The 16,025-nt window shown below is 46.0% G+C and overlaps 1 protein-coding gene across 1 annotated transcript; it reads left to right on the top strand.

The window, feature by feature from the left end:
* The first annotated feature begins 333 nt into the window (after positions 1-333).
* Positions 334-15,843, top strand: FGF3 (fibroblast growth factor 3). The gene is made up of 5 exons (XM_077319090.1): positions 334-623; positions 2,613-2,713; positions 3,173-3,709; positions 8,002-8,105; positions 12,475-15,843. The coding sequence occupies exons 1-5, from the start codon at positions 334-336 to the stop codon at positions 12,805-12,807; spliced, it is 1,365 nt and encodes a 454-aa protein (XP_077175205.1). The 3' UTR covers positions 12,808-15,843.
* The last annotated feature ends 182 nt before the right edge of the window (positions 15,844-16,025 follow it).

Below are 16,025 nucleotides of genomic sequence, written 5' to 3'. Positions count from 1 at the left end.
TTGGGCACGCGTCGCTTGGGACTTGGCACCCTGAACTCGGCTGAGGGCTCACAATGAGGGCTCTAAGCCCCGGCCGACCCGGCTCTGGCGCCGAAGTCCACGGGATAGCCTTAGGTCGGCCCGCTTTCCCAGCCTAACCTGCCCCGCGGGCTTGTCGGGAGGGTCCGAGGTAGGCGGGGAGAGTCAGGTCGACTGCGGCCCTAGGGCTGAGGCTTGTGGCGCCTCTCCAAGACCGTTTATGCACTGGAGGTTTCATGCTGGGCTGCAGGCTGGAGTTTTAGTCGTGGCAGGTTGCCCCACCTCTTCCTGCACCCACACGGGGGAGCATTTGGCATGGTGCACCCCATCCACGCCGAAGGGACCTCGATCCAGGGGGGCCGCCTGGCAGGAGGACCCAGCCGGAGCCGGGGGCACCCGGCAGACCGGCAGAGTGGTCCTAGGGCAGAAACTTTCGTGTGCAGATACCTGGTGAGGCGTGCGTGCACACGGAAGCGGTTCCCTTGGATAAAACGTCAGAAAGATGCCCCCGGACTCCGACTAGGGCCTGACAGAAGGAACCTGGCCTGCTTGAAGGTGCCACGACCCCTTCGGGTTCCTTTTGGAGCCTTGACTTGGGGATACGAGTTAGGATCAAGGCCTGAATTATGCTGATTTTTTAAAATTTAAATAATTAAGCGAAGGGCGACAACTCTCTCCAGTGCTTCTCCATCTGCCGCTTTCCGTGGCGCGAATAGATAGATAGATCATCGACGGCGGCCAGCCTCGGGTGAGCCGCACTGGCGACTCCTCTTCCTCCTCCTTGCCCAGATGAAGTAACTGACTCAAAGGGCCCTCTGATGACCAATTTTGGGCCGCGAAGACCTCTGGGGCATAATTGAGATACATATATATCCATCAAGAATCGGCCGACCACATCTGAGGTCCCCCTCGCGGGTGGAAGGCAACCACATCAAAAGACTCGGTTTGGTTTCGAGGCCTGGTCGCCACCAACGTCCCGTGCAGGAGAGTGGGCTCCCAGTGGGAGGGAGCGGGGGAGCCCGGGCAGCTGGCCGAGAGCCCTCGGGTGGTTCCCTGGAGGTCCGAATCGTTTCCGCTGGCGAGGAAGCGGGGGTGGGGGGTGAGGGGTGGGGGCTCTGTCTCCCTTGGAAAGATGGGGTGGTGGCGGCACTGAGGATGGAAACCCTAGCCACAACGCGATCAAGATGGAAGCAATTTGAGCCCGAGTCATTAACGCGTTAAGCCGACTGTCTTCCTCCCACGGGATCAGCCGTGAGCTGCCGTCAGATGGGGAAACCAGCCCTGCAGGGCCGAGGAAGAGCATGGTCGATCTTCCTTCCGCGAGGCAGGTGGGATCCCTCCGTTGTAAGGCTAGACGTGGGGGTGGGAGCAAAGAGAGGAGGCGCCACCCATGCCAAGGAGCCGGAGGGCAGTCCTCTTTCTCAGGCCAGGACCTTCGGGGGCCAGTGGCTACCACTGCTTGCTGGTTCTCCGAAAGGCTAAAGAAAGAGGGAGAACCGTTCGTTCTTTCGTTTTCTTTGTTTTTGCACATTTAGTTAATTTTGCACAGGATCCATTCCAGTGAAGCCCTATTTCAACCCAGCCCTGATTCGTTTAAGAACAATACTTCTCGGTGTAAGCGATCCCCTTAATCATGAAAAAACCACACACAGTAATCGCAGAGATCTTTTCCTGTTCTGCCCTGCCAAGTCCTGGCCTGCGGGGAGCAAGGCGAAGGTAGGATGCCAAGGGAAGGCGACGGAGGGGGGCAGAGGTCTCTTTTCTCAGATTTAAGGGGCCAGTTCATCACCGATTGCCATCTGGCCGAAACACCCATCGAACTGCCTGCCACTCGCTGTCGAGTAAGCCTGCACAACAGCGTCCGTCTGCCCAGGATGCAAGCGGTTTAGGGGCAAAAGGCGTTTTCCTTCTCTTAAGGACCCCCCCCATCCCCCACCCCAATTTCTTTCCACATTTTGAATTTTCTAAATCTGACCTTGTGTTTAGGCTAAAAGCTAGTAAACCCAACCAAAGCCAAACCAAACCTCCCTGTTGGGAACTGTAGCCCGAGCTGCCTTTCGAAGTCGTCTACTCGGGAGTAAGCCCCAAGGAGTTCCACAGCAGGGCGCTACCGGAGCCTGAGGTTCCCCCTCCCCCTCGAGGCGGCCCTGCCAGGAATCCTCACGAGACCTCTCGTGCCCGCCACGGATCTGAGGATCCGCCGTTAGGGACGCAGTGAACGGAAGCATTTAGCGGCCTGACCCGACGGCTTTTCTTCTTGGCAGAAGAAGTTAGCCGGCGATTTGAAAACAAGACCGAGCAAAGCAAAAGCCGTCGGAAGCCTCGACCCAGCGGCAAGCCTACCTCTCCAGTGTATTGAGAGTGCATTCTGCATCCTATGTGGAATGAGGCAAGAACTCCTCTTGCTGGGGTTTGGAGGGGGGCTGGGGGGGGGGGAAGGAAACCCGAATTCAGATCTCAACATTGGGGCTATGCAGCGTTTAGACACGTCGGGGAAACGTGGCTGACAGGGCAAGGCAAAGGGTTTCGAGGCGCCATCCTTCCTCTGCGGCTGTCGAAAGGGCTTTTCTGACGACTCCCTTGGCGCTCTCCAGGTGCGCTCCGAAAAGCCTCTTTCCACGTCGCCGCTGTCCTCGAGCAGTTAGCGCGGGTCGGAGCCCAGACTGCGCGTCTCGTCTCCAGGCCGAATGCTCAGGTGCCCGACGCCTGCTCGCTTACGGACTTGGGGGTTTCTTGGGGGGGGGGAGGTATTTGTTTGGGAGGTGTCCAGGAGAGAAGAAACCATCCGCTCCGGGTGGGTGGGTGTGAGAGCGCGATGCGGTTGTTCCCAGAAGGTCCCCGTGCGTGCGTGTGTTTGTGTGTGTATAGATGCGCTAGTGTAGATGCGCACGCGCGCTGGCGGTCCCGTGCAATTGTACCCAGGCTTTCCGCGGGGCGATCACACGAAACGGATATCTTTTCCTCCCCGCCTCTGAGCCGGTGGCGGATCAGGCTGTTGTTGCAGGAAGCCCCCCCCCCCCATGCCCTGTCGATCAACGAAGCCCCCCCCCCGCGCGGAGCTTCTCTCTCTGAGCCCCCCTTTGCCCCTTCTTTCTCCCCCTCCCCCCTCCCTCCCCCGTCTCTGCCGCTCCCTCCCTCTCTGTCTTTCCCGCAGTCCGTCTGGCCGAGACCCGCGGAGCGCCCGGACGCCGGCAGCTCCGCCTCACGCTCCTGCCTTCCTCGACGCCTCCGTCCGAGCCCGAGCCCCGCGCCGCCGCCCCCAGCCCATGTCTCCCGGCTGGCGGCGGCGGCGGCGGCTGCGGCGCATCCGTGGCCCCGTCGGCGGCGGGCGGCCCCAGGCCAGCCCTCTTGGATGGGAGGCGCGGGCGGCGTGTGGGGCGAGCTGAGCGGCGTCGGGGCCACCATGCCACAATGGTGAGGCTGTGGCTGGTGCTGCTGGGCGTCCTGCAGGCGGGCGGCTGGGCCGGGCGGGCGGCGGCCGAGGAGGAGCGCCCTTGGGGGCCGGCGTGCGCGCGGGGAGGCCAGACGTGCGACCCGCGCTGGCGGAGAGATGCGGGCGGGCGCGGCGGCGTCTACGAGCACCTCGGCGGAGCGCCGCGCCGCAGGAAGCTCTACTGCGCCACCAAGTATCACCTGCAGCTGCACGCCAACGGGCGCGTCAACGGCACCCTGGAGAAGAACAGCGTCTTCAGTGAGTAGCGCCGCTTCGCCCCTGGGAGGCCCCTTGGCCGGCGGGAGGGATCCGGGCCTTTCCCGGGGCTTCTCCCCTCCAGAGGGCCGGGCGTCGGGGCCTCTCCCTCCCCCCCCCCCGAGGCTCGGGGCTGGCTGCCTTCGCCCTGGCCGGCCGGCCCGGTGGATTGGACGGGGACCGCGTCGGGGGTCGCTGCAGACCGTGGGCCGGCCCTCGACCCCCTGAAGTAGTACACCGTCGCGGGGGGTGGGGGTGAGGGTGGAGGTCGCAAGGAAGGCCTGCCTGAATGGGCACCCCTGCGCCGGCCCGGGGAACGTCCAGCCTCCAGCCAGAGCCGCCTTTCGCTAGAAGACAGGGAGGGGACGCCGACGCTTTCGGATACGAATAATAATCCTCCATAGCCAAACTCATTGCCAGAGCATCCTGTTCAGGCTTCCATCATGTTCATTTAGTAGCACTCAGCCAGAGCACGAAGCACCGGAATTGTGGTCATGTTGCTCAGGTATTACAGAGCAGTGCTTTGCATGCTTCCCTGGAAGTAAGACTCTTGGACAAGAGTGGAGCTTATCCCTGAATCAAATCTGTATGCTAGTTGCTTTGAATGGGTCCCAAGGCACATCGCCTAAGAAACATACCAGCAGAGAATCGAATGGGAAAGAAAGCCTGATGGGGGTGGGGGGACGGGGAGAGGACAGCCTGTGGTGTCCCAGGTCAGTGGGATCTTGTACCTCCAGATGATGCTTAGTGGCAATAGGTATGAGTGACTTATTGGAAATTAGTTTCTAACATTACCCCAAGCCCCCTTAGCCCCCCCCCATTTTCCCACTAGTTTTGATAGAATGCCAAGGAGACAAATGAGCAGGCAACCAAGGATGCAGGGCAAAACGTCTTTTTAGGTTTGTCTGTCCCCAAAAGAAGGGGAGGGCAAAGCCCTAAATGCACCCCCTTGGTTTGCCTGGCTCTTTTGACTCTGCTCAAAATCTTTCAAGGGATTCACTACTTTATTACTGCTCTGCACACCCTCATTCCTCCAGGAAAGTCATCCCTGCACTTGGTACATCACCGAGAGCAGAGAGAGAGAGAGAGATCGACTGTCTCTTGATCTCTCCACCCTGACTAAGGTGCGGCAGGGCTTTCACTGCCCAGGACTCACTGGCCTGGGTGTCTCTCTCTTCACACCATGCTGGATCTCTGCACCAAGGCATTGGTGGGGGGGAGGGGATGTCACTGGAACCATCCAGGGTTTTGTAAATAACATTTCAGGGTGATTTTAACACTTCAGTCTGTTTGTTTGGCTTTCTACTCTCTCTTTTCCCTCTCTTAACCTTGTGTTTGGGGATCTGAGAGCATTTAGGGAAGAGGAAATTACTCCTGTCTCTTTCTGAATTGACTCAGAAAATAACAACAAACATAGGAGGGAAACAGAGCCTGCCAGAAGTGTAATAGTATTGCATATCAGAGAAAATCTGGCTATGTACAACAATACAGTGTGAAATATGATTCCCCCAGTACAAAAGGGAATGGCGCTTGGGGTGAGTTCGAGTATTTACATTCATAATGTGATGATTGCAAGTATCCAGGGATGGGGCACGTCCATCATAGACAGGGCTTTCAGTCAGCCATCATTTTGAACACGCAACAGCACAAGATGTTCATATTGCAAATCATCAATTGAGAAGTCTCCAGGGGCATGTTAAGCAATTTCCCATCTCACTGAAACCCATAGGACATAAAAGTGAGCTGTGACTCGATGGTATCACAAGTGAGGAGAGACCAACTAAAGCTACCTACTTGCATCACTGTTCTTATATTCAGCATATAAAGGTTTAACTATGATTCTTAAAATGCAGAGAGATGACTAAGCAATTAATTAATTGCATCTAGAGGTGACTAAGCAATTAATTCTCTAGGTTAGAGCTAAGTAGAATTCAAGCATTCTTCTAGCCAGTCATGGGAGCAATCCTAAGCAGGTCCACTCAAAAGTAAATGTTTTAATAGAAGAACTTACTCCCAGGAAAATTCCTTAGGATTTCAGTCCAAGTTTTCAATAAATCTTGAAACATCTCTTCCATTTGATATTCGTCAGGAAAGAGAAAAGCCATGCGATGATGCTGAAATCTAATCCTTTTACCCCAAGACATAAATGTAGCCACTCTGTCTTTAGGCCTTGAGCCGCTTCTGGAAGCAAACTCAATGAGGTTAGACTTCCTCATCAGTGCCTGGGTAGGAGACCCTCTGGGAACATTATAAAGCATTATAAAATCATAGAACCATGGAAGGAGTCATACAGGCCATCTAGTCCAACCCACTGCTCAATGCAGAATTTTATCTACTGCCTTGATTTATCTACTGCCTTGATGATGGGATTATTGCATAAATCTAACTAAATATATTCATAGAGACCTAGTAAAGCAGAGAGCATGACATCATTTCTTGTGACTTGCATAGAAAGTGGAGAGAAAGAACTTCACCGTCATGTTTCGATTTCTCTTCTAACTTTTTGTGAATTCATAAATGTACCTGGAAAAGCTAATGATGACTTGCACCTAGGGAACAGTCACTGCTGATCAAGCACAACAGACAGAGCTTTCATATTGCTTTTAAAAAACAGTCCCTGACAAGGGCAGCAGTTCACACATTCAGCTGAGAGCTGTCAAGTCCTATCAGTGTACAATGGCATGCTAAGTGATAGCCATGCATGTGTGAATGACTCCACAAAGTGACTCCACAGTAAATTTCCTACACTTTAGGCTTGCTCTGAATCAAAAGATAGCACCTTTTCTAAGAGTAGGTCAATCTATAAGAGGTTTAAGCAAAAATGTTTCTTTGGAAGTGAGAAACTAAATTTATAGTTAAGTAATAATAATCTTTCTTAAGAATGCTAAAGTTATAGTGAGTTTTTTGTTTTGTTTTTTGGACATTAATCATGTTCATATTTTTGGTAGATTTATGTAGGCTTAAAACTGAAAAATGTGAATGCATGCAACAAGTGCTTGAAAAAAATATGTCTCGGTGTATTATTTTAATTTTTGCCATTTGTCTTTAATTGCTTTGTGTATAAATACAGTGGGAAAGCCATGCATACCATTTCAAACATCAGTTTAAGAATTATGTATGATAATAATATGGGTCTAGTAATTGGAAAGGTGGGATTGTCTATGGATCTCTCTTCCGAGCACACTTGATAGCAAACCCAGGTCTGTTGATCTGAAATGTGTGAAGGAGCCTTCCCCACATCCGTGCCTTTCTTGTTTTCCTAGTCCAGGCTAGGAGACACTTTCTTTGATGGCTGAAATGTTTCCCCTTTCTGAATGTGGCTTAGACAGCCATATTGTTCTGTCACAAGGGCTATGATTGCTGACTTTCAAAATGACAGCCCTCTTTCATGGTCCCATGCATGGCTCTAAGATGCAGCTACTCGCCTTGTTCCATTTTGCCCTCTGGAGACCTCAACAAGAGCATTGTCTTGAAATGGGCAGCTTTGTGGTTTGTTTCAATAAGTCAAGCACTCTTGTGACCCTAAGAAAGGCATTAAAGGGGATTTAAACTTTTTATAGACATATAGGATTAGGTGAGCTTCTAGTTCAATGTCAGATCTTTCTTTTTCCAAGCAGTTCAATCTCAATCAAACAGCTGGGGATTTACTAGTTACGAGTTTTCTTCAAACAGCTCTCACATCCTTGTTTTGTTGTGTTGTCTTTCCTGAGGATCGGAATCTGATTATGGGTTTAGTAAACACTAGTTCCATGGTGTGATGTTTCCCAGATGGAACCCCTATTTAGGTAGTTTCAGATGTTGTGTTGAGACAACTTCATATCAGCAGCTTGAAAACAGCGGCTCTAGCTACCAAGCCCTAGGAGAGCTGGGTGTGAAATCCTTGTTTAGTTTTTACCTCAGCAGCTAGTTTGAGCAAACCATGCTTGATCCCATTTTCCAGTTTATTACATGGGAACGATAAATTGATTGGGAGGATGAAAGGAAGATGGATTATTTTGCACACTGGCATGTCAAGCTTGAACACATCAGCCGGCATCCAAAGTTCCACATGGATGACCATATCAGTGCTGGCAATGTTTGATGCATGTGATGTGTGTGTGCACCCAAGCTTCTGGGATAACACTGAAGCCACAGAAAAGGGTAAATACAGGGAAACCAGCCAACTGAAATCAAGTGAGTTTATTTCCAAAGTGTAGGCTCAAGATGTGACAACTTAAACAAAATGAAGAAGATGATGGTGCTATATATGGCTTGTTTCTTACCTAAAATTATTAATCCTTACTTTTCTGTTTTAGGCATTCTAGAAATAACTGCAGTGGATGTTGGAATTGTTGCTATCAAAGGCTGTTTCTCTGGCAGATACCTGGCCATGAACAAAAGAGGCCGACTCTATGCTTCAGTAAGTGATGTTTAAGTCAGAAGCATTTTAACGATGGGAAGGGAACTGAAGACATCGTCCACTCGAGTGCCAATCATTTTCAATGGGGATTTGAACCCCATTGTCATTGCAGGGCTCAAATGCTGGTGGCCAGGCACAAACATGGAGAGAGGACAAAAATATTCTCCTTGGCTTCATTTGGTGGTGGTGGGGATTAAGCAGCCAGAGTTTGCGGTTCTATAGATGGAGCAAAATGATAAGCGGGAGGTATAAATGTTTTCCTTTTATGCATGTAGCCCATCCACCACACAAAACAATCCAGATTGCATCTACAAGGGAGAGGGAGCCCGTATGACAAATCATTTCGTCAGCATGTGCATTTAAACATGTAGAGATATTGATTTATAAATGAGAATTCATTCAGGTGAGTAAGTGTCAAGAACTAAGGAAGTCTACTATTGACAGTATGATTAGGAAGTTTTGCACAAGGGAGAAAAAGTCTCCCAGGGATGTCAATGGGAGCCCCATTTGCACAAGGTAATGAATGGGTTCTCAGCATGTGTAAAGTCATTTCAGTGGGAGCTAATGCCAGAGGTGGAGCAGCTGCTAATAGACTGAAAGAATGTGTAAATTAAATGACGCTTTTCTCCACTCTTTGCAATTCTGCTTCTGCACTTTGATCTGGCTTTATGGTAGACTTGATGATTTGAGGCTCCAGCCCATTGTCCACATCTGCCCAATACTGAGCACTTGAACAGATATTGCACTGACAATAAGCAAGTCTTTTCTATCTCTTTCACTATTTCATAACATATCATTTGAAGGAACATATTAAAATACTTGAGCTGGGGAGAAAGTGAGGGAAGACTTATCTAAGGCAGAAGGTAGAAGAGAACTCCCCTTTTACCTGCTTCTCAGTAAATCTGAGCCAACTGTGGATGGCTGCTTTCATCCATGCATACATCCCTGCCATTTTGATCTCATCCTTTCTTTAAATGTTTCAGTGTGGTCTCTGGTGAGGCATGGGTTAAAATGGGCTGTGCGATGTTTTGTGACTTAAAATAAGCCATCCCTCTACCTTGAATTGGCAACAGATTTATTATGATATAATCTTTTGTCCCCTCTGTTTTTACATTCTAGCACTCTAATGGTTAGACAAAACAAATCACATTCTCTCTATTACAAGCCTATATTTCTTCTAATGTGATATCATTATAGGCTTAAAAGACAATGTTTTAGATTGCCTTTCCACATAAGAAGTCAAAACTGGCATAGATTAAATGGGAAGGAATCTCTGTTCTTCCCTAGCTCAAATATTAAATTGTTAGTCAGATGCAAATTATGTAAAATATATTAAAATATTTATTTAAGCAGTAACATTAAAGTGATTAACTTTTAAAAATTCGTTGTTACTGAGAATCCACATGCTTTCTAGGCGTGTTATCCAAATATTTATGTTTTATAATAACGTTTTATAATAACCTGTATTTGCTGATACAGGCTGATACAGAATTATCTTACTTAGCATATTGTAACCTTATTGCAGACACATGATTGACAAACTGAGCCTACATGTTGGGTTTACATATGTGGGATTTGGGGAGGGGACTGGGTTTCCCTTGGAACTAAGACCAGGCTTGTTCCTCGCCCATCTTCAAAGCAGACAGAGACAAAGCAATTGCTAGCATGGTCCATGATGCAATGCCAGCCTGGCCCCTCCTCCATTCCAGGTTTCATTTCTTTTTAGGGACCTTCTCAAATCATTCTGACTTGTTGCTGGGAAACAGGAAATGAAGGAAGAGGTTTCTGTGCAGCATACCCTTGCCAATGTGCCTGTATCACATAAGACAAGACCACCTGAAATAAAGTGATTAATGCTTTAAGAGTAATGTTTTAAGAGTATTTTAATGGGATTAGTTGTTGTGACCCGCCTTGAGCCTATCGGGAGAGGCGGGAAATAAATCTAATAATAATAATAATAATAATAATAATAATAATAATAATAATAATAATAATATGTTTTTACTTGATCAGTTGAGCAGGAGGTAACAGATCTTGAATTTTAAAATTCTCTTTTAAAAGTTCCCCTTAACTTTCTTTGTTGAATTTTGATACAATTTTATTTGGAAAAAATATTCCATAACACTACAAAGTGATAAGGCACTGCAGAAATTGTGCTTGCTCTAGTCCATTATCCTGGCTTTAAGCTGAAGAGAAGGGTTTATATTAGAGCCTACCTTCTTACTCCCCTCTTTCCCTTATCATGCTAGCTTTCCATTGGAAGGGAACAGTTGGATTCATAATACATCCCAACCTGCAGTCTGAAGCAGAACAGTTAAAATTGACTATAGCACATGATACCTAGTCAGGCCTGCATTGGCAGTAGAAGAATTAGCCATGTACTGAAACAGTGAATAATTATTGCTGCTCCACAGATGCCTGTTGATGTCTCCAAAGAGTAAAGATTGCTGCTTTGGTATAATTTCTCATTTTTATATTCCTATACCACATTTCTTTAAATAAGAAAAAGTAACAACTAACGTAGTTCAAAACAATCAGCAAAATTAAAAATACAATTCAAATCCCACTATGATCTGCTAAGATCAAACAAATTCTCCCCCCAGAATCTTCCCTGAAAAGAAATAAATTTCTTTACATTTCCAGCACTCCACTCATTCCTCTTCATTTAACTTGGCCCACCTTAGGATGAAGCTGTGTGGATATGTATTTCACACATCAACTTATTTGCCTGCAAGGACCTCAGTATACATTTCCCAATGGAGGTTATGCTGTGCAGTGTTATCCTTTAAGCAGTGGTCCCCAACCTTTTTATCACCGAGGACCGGTCACCGCTTGACAATTTTACTGAACCCCGGGGGGGGGGAGTCTTTTGCCCAGGGATGTCGCCACCACCTGAGGCCCTGCTCCACTTGCTTTCCCACCGGTGCCCCTGACTTCTTGCCATCCTCTGGGGGGGGGGTGCTGCCAGCAGCAACTGCACAGTGTCATGCCGAGGGGGAGCCCCAGCCATGGGGGCCACCGGAGAGCACCAAAGGTGAGCTGATGGCAGAGTGGCAGGGCAGCCCCCGAGGCACAGCCAGGGAGGAGGACAAAGAGGAGCCGCGGCCTGGTGCTGACTGATCCACAGACTGGTACCAGTCTCCGGACGGGGGGTTGGGGACTACTGCTTTAAGGTGCCGAGGTTTGCCAGCCTGCACTCACCAGTAGGTTAATTAAGGTGGAAATTCAGGCCCATTTGGGGCCCAACCGTTGAGGAAGTGTTTTTGTGAGGGTGTAGGAAGGACCCATTTACTCCCTCTGCTGGGGTGAGAATTCTCTACAGCCTTTTATTTTTAAAAGGGTATTTAAAACACAATCCATGTTACAATGTGTTCCGATAAATTTTTAGCTGAAAAGAATTTTTAAATACTTTCAGACTATCCATTGCTTGCTGCCTAAATCATGTTATATCAATTCTGATTCCAACTAATATATCAAGTTTATCCAACTTATTTCCCTATATTGAATACTCTTTGTATTTTGTAGCACATTTGATTTTATCCTGTTCATTGTGTCCCGCATGGTTAGCAGCCATTTTTATCTTCTACTGGATAATGATTACATCTTCCAACATCTACTGAATATTATTCTTGCTCCTGCCAATTCTTGCTCCTGAACAAAATTTCTCTTTATATTAATGGCACTGTTTTTAAAGGTTTTGGCCACTATGCTGCATCTATACCACACATACGGTACCTACAGCCTCTTTTCACATGCCAGGGTAGTGGCTGTCATCTAGTTATCAGGATGTCCAAGCTGCTAGTGTGAGGAGCAAAATATCTCAAGACAGGTAAAAGAATGCATCTGTGGAAGAATAACGTCCCAAAACAATGGGCCAACTAGAAAGTAGCGCAGCCCAAGTCCACCATACTGATGTGGCATTTTTTGGGACTGTTTTTTTTTGGGGGGGGGCAACTGTTTTGACACAGGATGAGAAGAGACAGGTATCCATCATTCCCTTGCACCACAACACCCAACAGAATCAGACCCCTGTAGCATCTTGAATAGTTAAAAACCAAGCTCTAAAACATGGTGGACTTGGGAATGTGGTTTCATCTAGTTTGACTCAGTGTTAGCCCCCCCCCCCTAATATTTAAGTGAAAGAAAACTCACTGCATGGAGAGAGTCTGCACATTTCAACTGAATATTTTCTAAGCAATCCTCACGTACAATAAAAATGCAGAAAGAATCTTTAATGCATGATGGAGATCAATTTGTACCTTCTTTTGCATGTTTCATTTGGTTTGTACTCCTGGCTTCCTTGCTAATCATGGCTGATTTTTCCTCTTTGATCCTTTTGAAGCTGACACTTACTGTTATTCCTTTATAGGAGACTTACAATGCTGAGTGTGAATTTGTGGAAAGGATCCATGAGCTGGGCTACAACACTTATGCGTCACGCCTATACCGGACTGTGCCCAATGGAGGTAGCAGTAAACGCAAAGCCAGTGCTGAGAGACTTTGGTATGTCTCCATCAATGGAAAAGGCCGACCCAGAAGGAGTTTTAAAACCCGCAGGACACAGAAATCATCTCTTTTTTTGCCTAGGGTGCTGGATAACAAAGACCATGATATGGTCCGACTATTCCATACAAACACTAAGTTTCGAGAGAGTCTATTAAAGACATCAAATAAGAACCAGAGGAGAAGAAGGGGACACTAATGTGGGTGCTTTGTGGGTGGAATGCCTAGGATGGAGAAAGAAGACAAAATCAGTGTTCAACATGCTACTAATAAATACAACTGTGTGACCAATATGGACTCAGAAACTAATAACATGACAGTTTATACACAAACAAACTGGGTATCCAACCACTCATACATGCTCATAGATGTTTCAGGATCATAACCTATTGCTAAGAACATAATCATAAATTGAAGCATGTTCACATTTAAATTATTCAAGTGGGTAGCCATATTGGTCTGAAACAGCAGAACAAATTTAGAGTCTAGTGGCAATCTTTAAGACTTGAATAAAACTTTGTCGGTCTTAAAGGTATCACTGGACTCGAAATTTGTTCAACATTTAAATGGAGTTGATGTGATAATCTTAAAAGAATTGAATATTTTCCTCATCTTCAACCAGTGACACTTTTAACATATTGCCTCCCAGTGTTCAGAAACCAAAAGTCACACATGGATAATATATTTATCCTCTAAATTATAACCAGCTGGGTTAATACAAGAACTGATTGATTCTGTAAACTTATCATGAATTATTCTGACTTTCATTTTAACGAGCAGTAAGTATGTTATCATTTATGATCCTTGAGTTTAGAATTTGACCCATTCAGTTTATTAACAGTTTAAACCTTACCGGGGGGGAGGGGGGTGCATGCTGTTACGTGTTTATTTAAAAAAGAAATTTAAAACTTTGATCTTAGGTCAGTACTCAAAGATATAGTTTTGTTATTTCATCCATTCTTGCAAGACTTGATGAAGCATAGAAAACCTATTTAAAAAGACTTTGGGACAATCTGCAAGCCAGGTTATTGAACACAGTAGCTGTTTCACTGCTTTGAAGTCAGTATATAATAAAATAGTGTAACTGAAAAGTGTAGTTGTTATATTCAACTGTGATCACACATGATACCAAAAAGGGCACTCAAGATGTTCACCCTATTTGTTCTATAAATGAAACTTTTAAATGTGAGATAGAAGTTGGAAAGAGGTCAAACATCCACTTTGGCTACTGGAGGTTTAACAATGGCAGTATAGATCCACATAAGTACACTGTTCCCTAGAGCAACAATGAGACCGAAAGCTTTATTGTGGGGTCCGTCTTCTTGGACAAGAGCTGACTTCATATGTACACATGAAGTATACCTAAACGATGCCTGGAATACCTGAAATACTAACTATGTCTTCTCATCCACACACACAGTCTCATGTTAGGGGACCATGTACATGAGCTGGGAACTTATATCAATGACTTTTCCTGGGACAGGTAGGAATCTCATACTTTGTTGGAACTGCTGCTGACACTTAATGTTGATCACTAGTGGAAGCAGTGAAACATTTCTCACAGGCACATCTCAAGGAAAGGCAGTGTAGACACTAGTCTGACCACTGCAAACCATTGCAGGTAATAATTCCACATTGCAACTTGAAGCTAGCCATTGTGCCATTGGCCATTGTGAAGCTAGCCATTGTGCCATTTACTAGCCATTGTGCTAGTAAAAATGAACAGTATTGCCCATAATTTTCACTGCTGAGTCGTCTTTTGGGTAGCAGACATATCTAAATTTTCTGATGTGATGGTGGTGATGGAAAGTGCTATCAAGTCACAGCTGACTTAAGGGGGCTTGTGGGCTTGCAAGGCAAGAGACATTCAGAGATGGCTTGCCATTGCCTGTCATGACCATGATATTGCTTGGAGGTTTCCCTACTACTAGCCAAAGCCAACCCTGCTTAGTTCCCAAGATCTGATGAGATGCACCAGCCTGGAGAATCCAGGTAAGGCAATATAAGTGGCACTGCTGGCAAAGTATTGTGGCTGGAAAAATTATTCTGTCTTTGACTCCATAACCACCCAAAAGTAACTAGGGCAGCCAAATCTTGTATAATTCTGCCCCAAATCTTGTATTATTCTGTCAGAATATTTGTGTTGAAATGCAATTGGAAGTAGCAATATAGCCAGTGTGGCTTAATGGGTCACAAGTTCCCAGTTTGAAGACACCTTCAGATATAGCCATTAAAAATACATGTGAGGTTTATCAGGCCTACCATGTAGACTAACCGAGATACCTCAGGCAGGTGATTTAGTGAAAGTCCCAGGGAGTAATATAAAAAGGAGTTTCTGGGAAACAAATCCTCCTAGTACTTGGCTGGAAAACCAAATTAAATGAAACTGAGCTGCACTTATTTTAATGTCTACCACCTAAACCAACTTAAGTGGTTCTATAATTTCATTCACTGTAGTTGGAGGCATTGCAATGAACTTTTCAAAATGTTGGTGAGCTCTCAAGCTAGTGCCTCTATTTTCCAAGAATGCCCCAAATGACTGCAAATGACTGCACCTTCAAATACCCCAAACCACAATAACTTATCAGAGCACTGATATCCTTGAGGTCAGCATCTCAATTTAAACCAGCAGACCTATATTCAATACTGATGACACATTTTTAGCAAATGTATGCAAGGAACCCCAATGATGTTCTTTTATAAAGGAAAAACAGCCTTGTTAGAGGATTGTTTTAAGGGAGATAGTGGGAGAGGGGAAAGAGGATGCTTAACCTTATCCTTCCTGCTATTTCCCTAATGAAAGTCCTACTGCCCAAGAGTGATGGTAGTGTGTTGTTAATGGGTATTATTTAAGATGGCCAGATCTTTTAAAAATGGCTTTGTGTGCTCACCATTTTAGAGTGCATTTACCATCCCCTGTAGCCCATTGATTTGCCTTGTACAGATGTTCCATAGAAGAGCCAAACTCAATAATTCTTCTGATGCTCATGTGAACAATGGCTTTTAAAAGGAATTTTTGCAGGGTTGGAAATTGATGCTACTCTGTCAGAACTTAATATCCTCTAATAAGTTTATAGTCCTTGTGAAGGATTTACCATGATCTATTCTTTTTCAAATAAAGTAAAGGAAGATTGTCAATGTAATTATCAACTCATTATGCAATAATTAAAAGGCCAATACAACATAGATATCTATAAAAATGCCTCTAATAAAATTTTACTTATCAATGCGGAGATTCTGAATATGTGTATTTTAATTTCATACTTATTATGTATTTCATTAGTACTTTCTCTTCAATGGGGGTCTAAAGCAGTTTACATAATTCTGCACACTCCCATTTTATCCTCACAGCAACACTGCAAGGTAGGCTAGTCCAAAAGTGTGACCGGCTTCCATGACACAGTAGAAATTTAAAAG

The sequence above is a fragment of the Paroedura picta genome, chromosome 2, assembly GCF_049243985.1.
Source record: "Paroedura picta isolate Pp20150507F chromosome 2, Ppicta_v3.0, whole genome shotgun sequence".
In the NCBI taxonomy this organism is placed as follows: domain Eukaryota; kingdom Metazoa; phylum Chordata; class Lepidosauria; order Squamata; family Gekkonidae; genus Paroedura; species Paroedura picta.
Note: the sequence above shows the minus strand (reverse complement) of the source record. Positions and strands in the feature narration are given on the sequence as shown.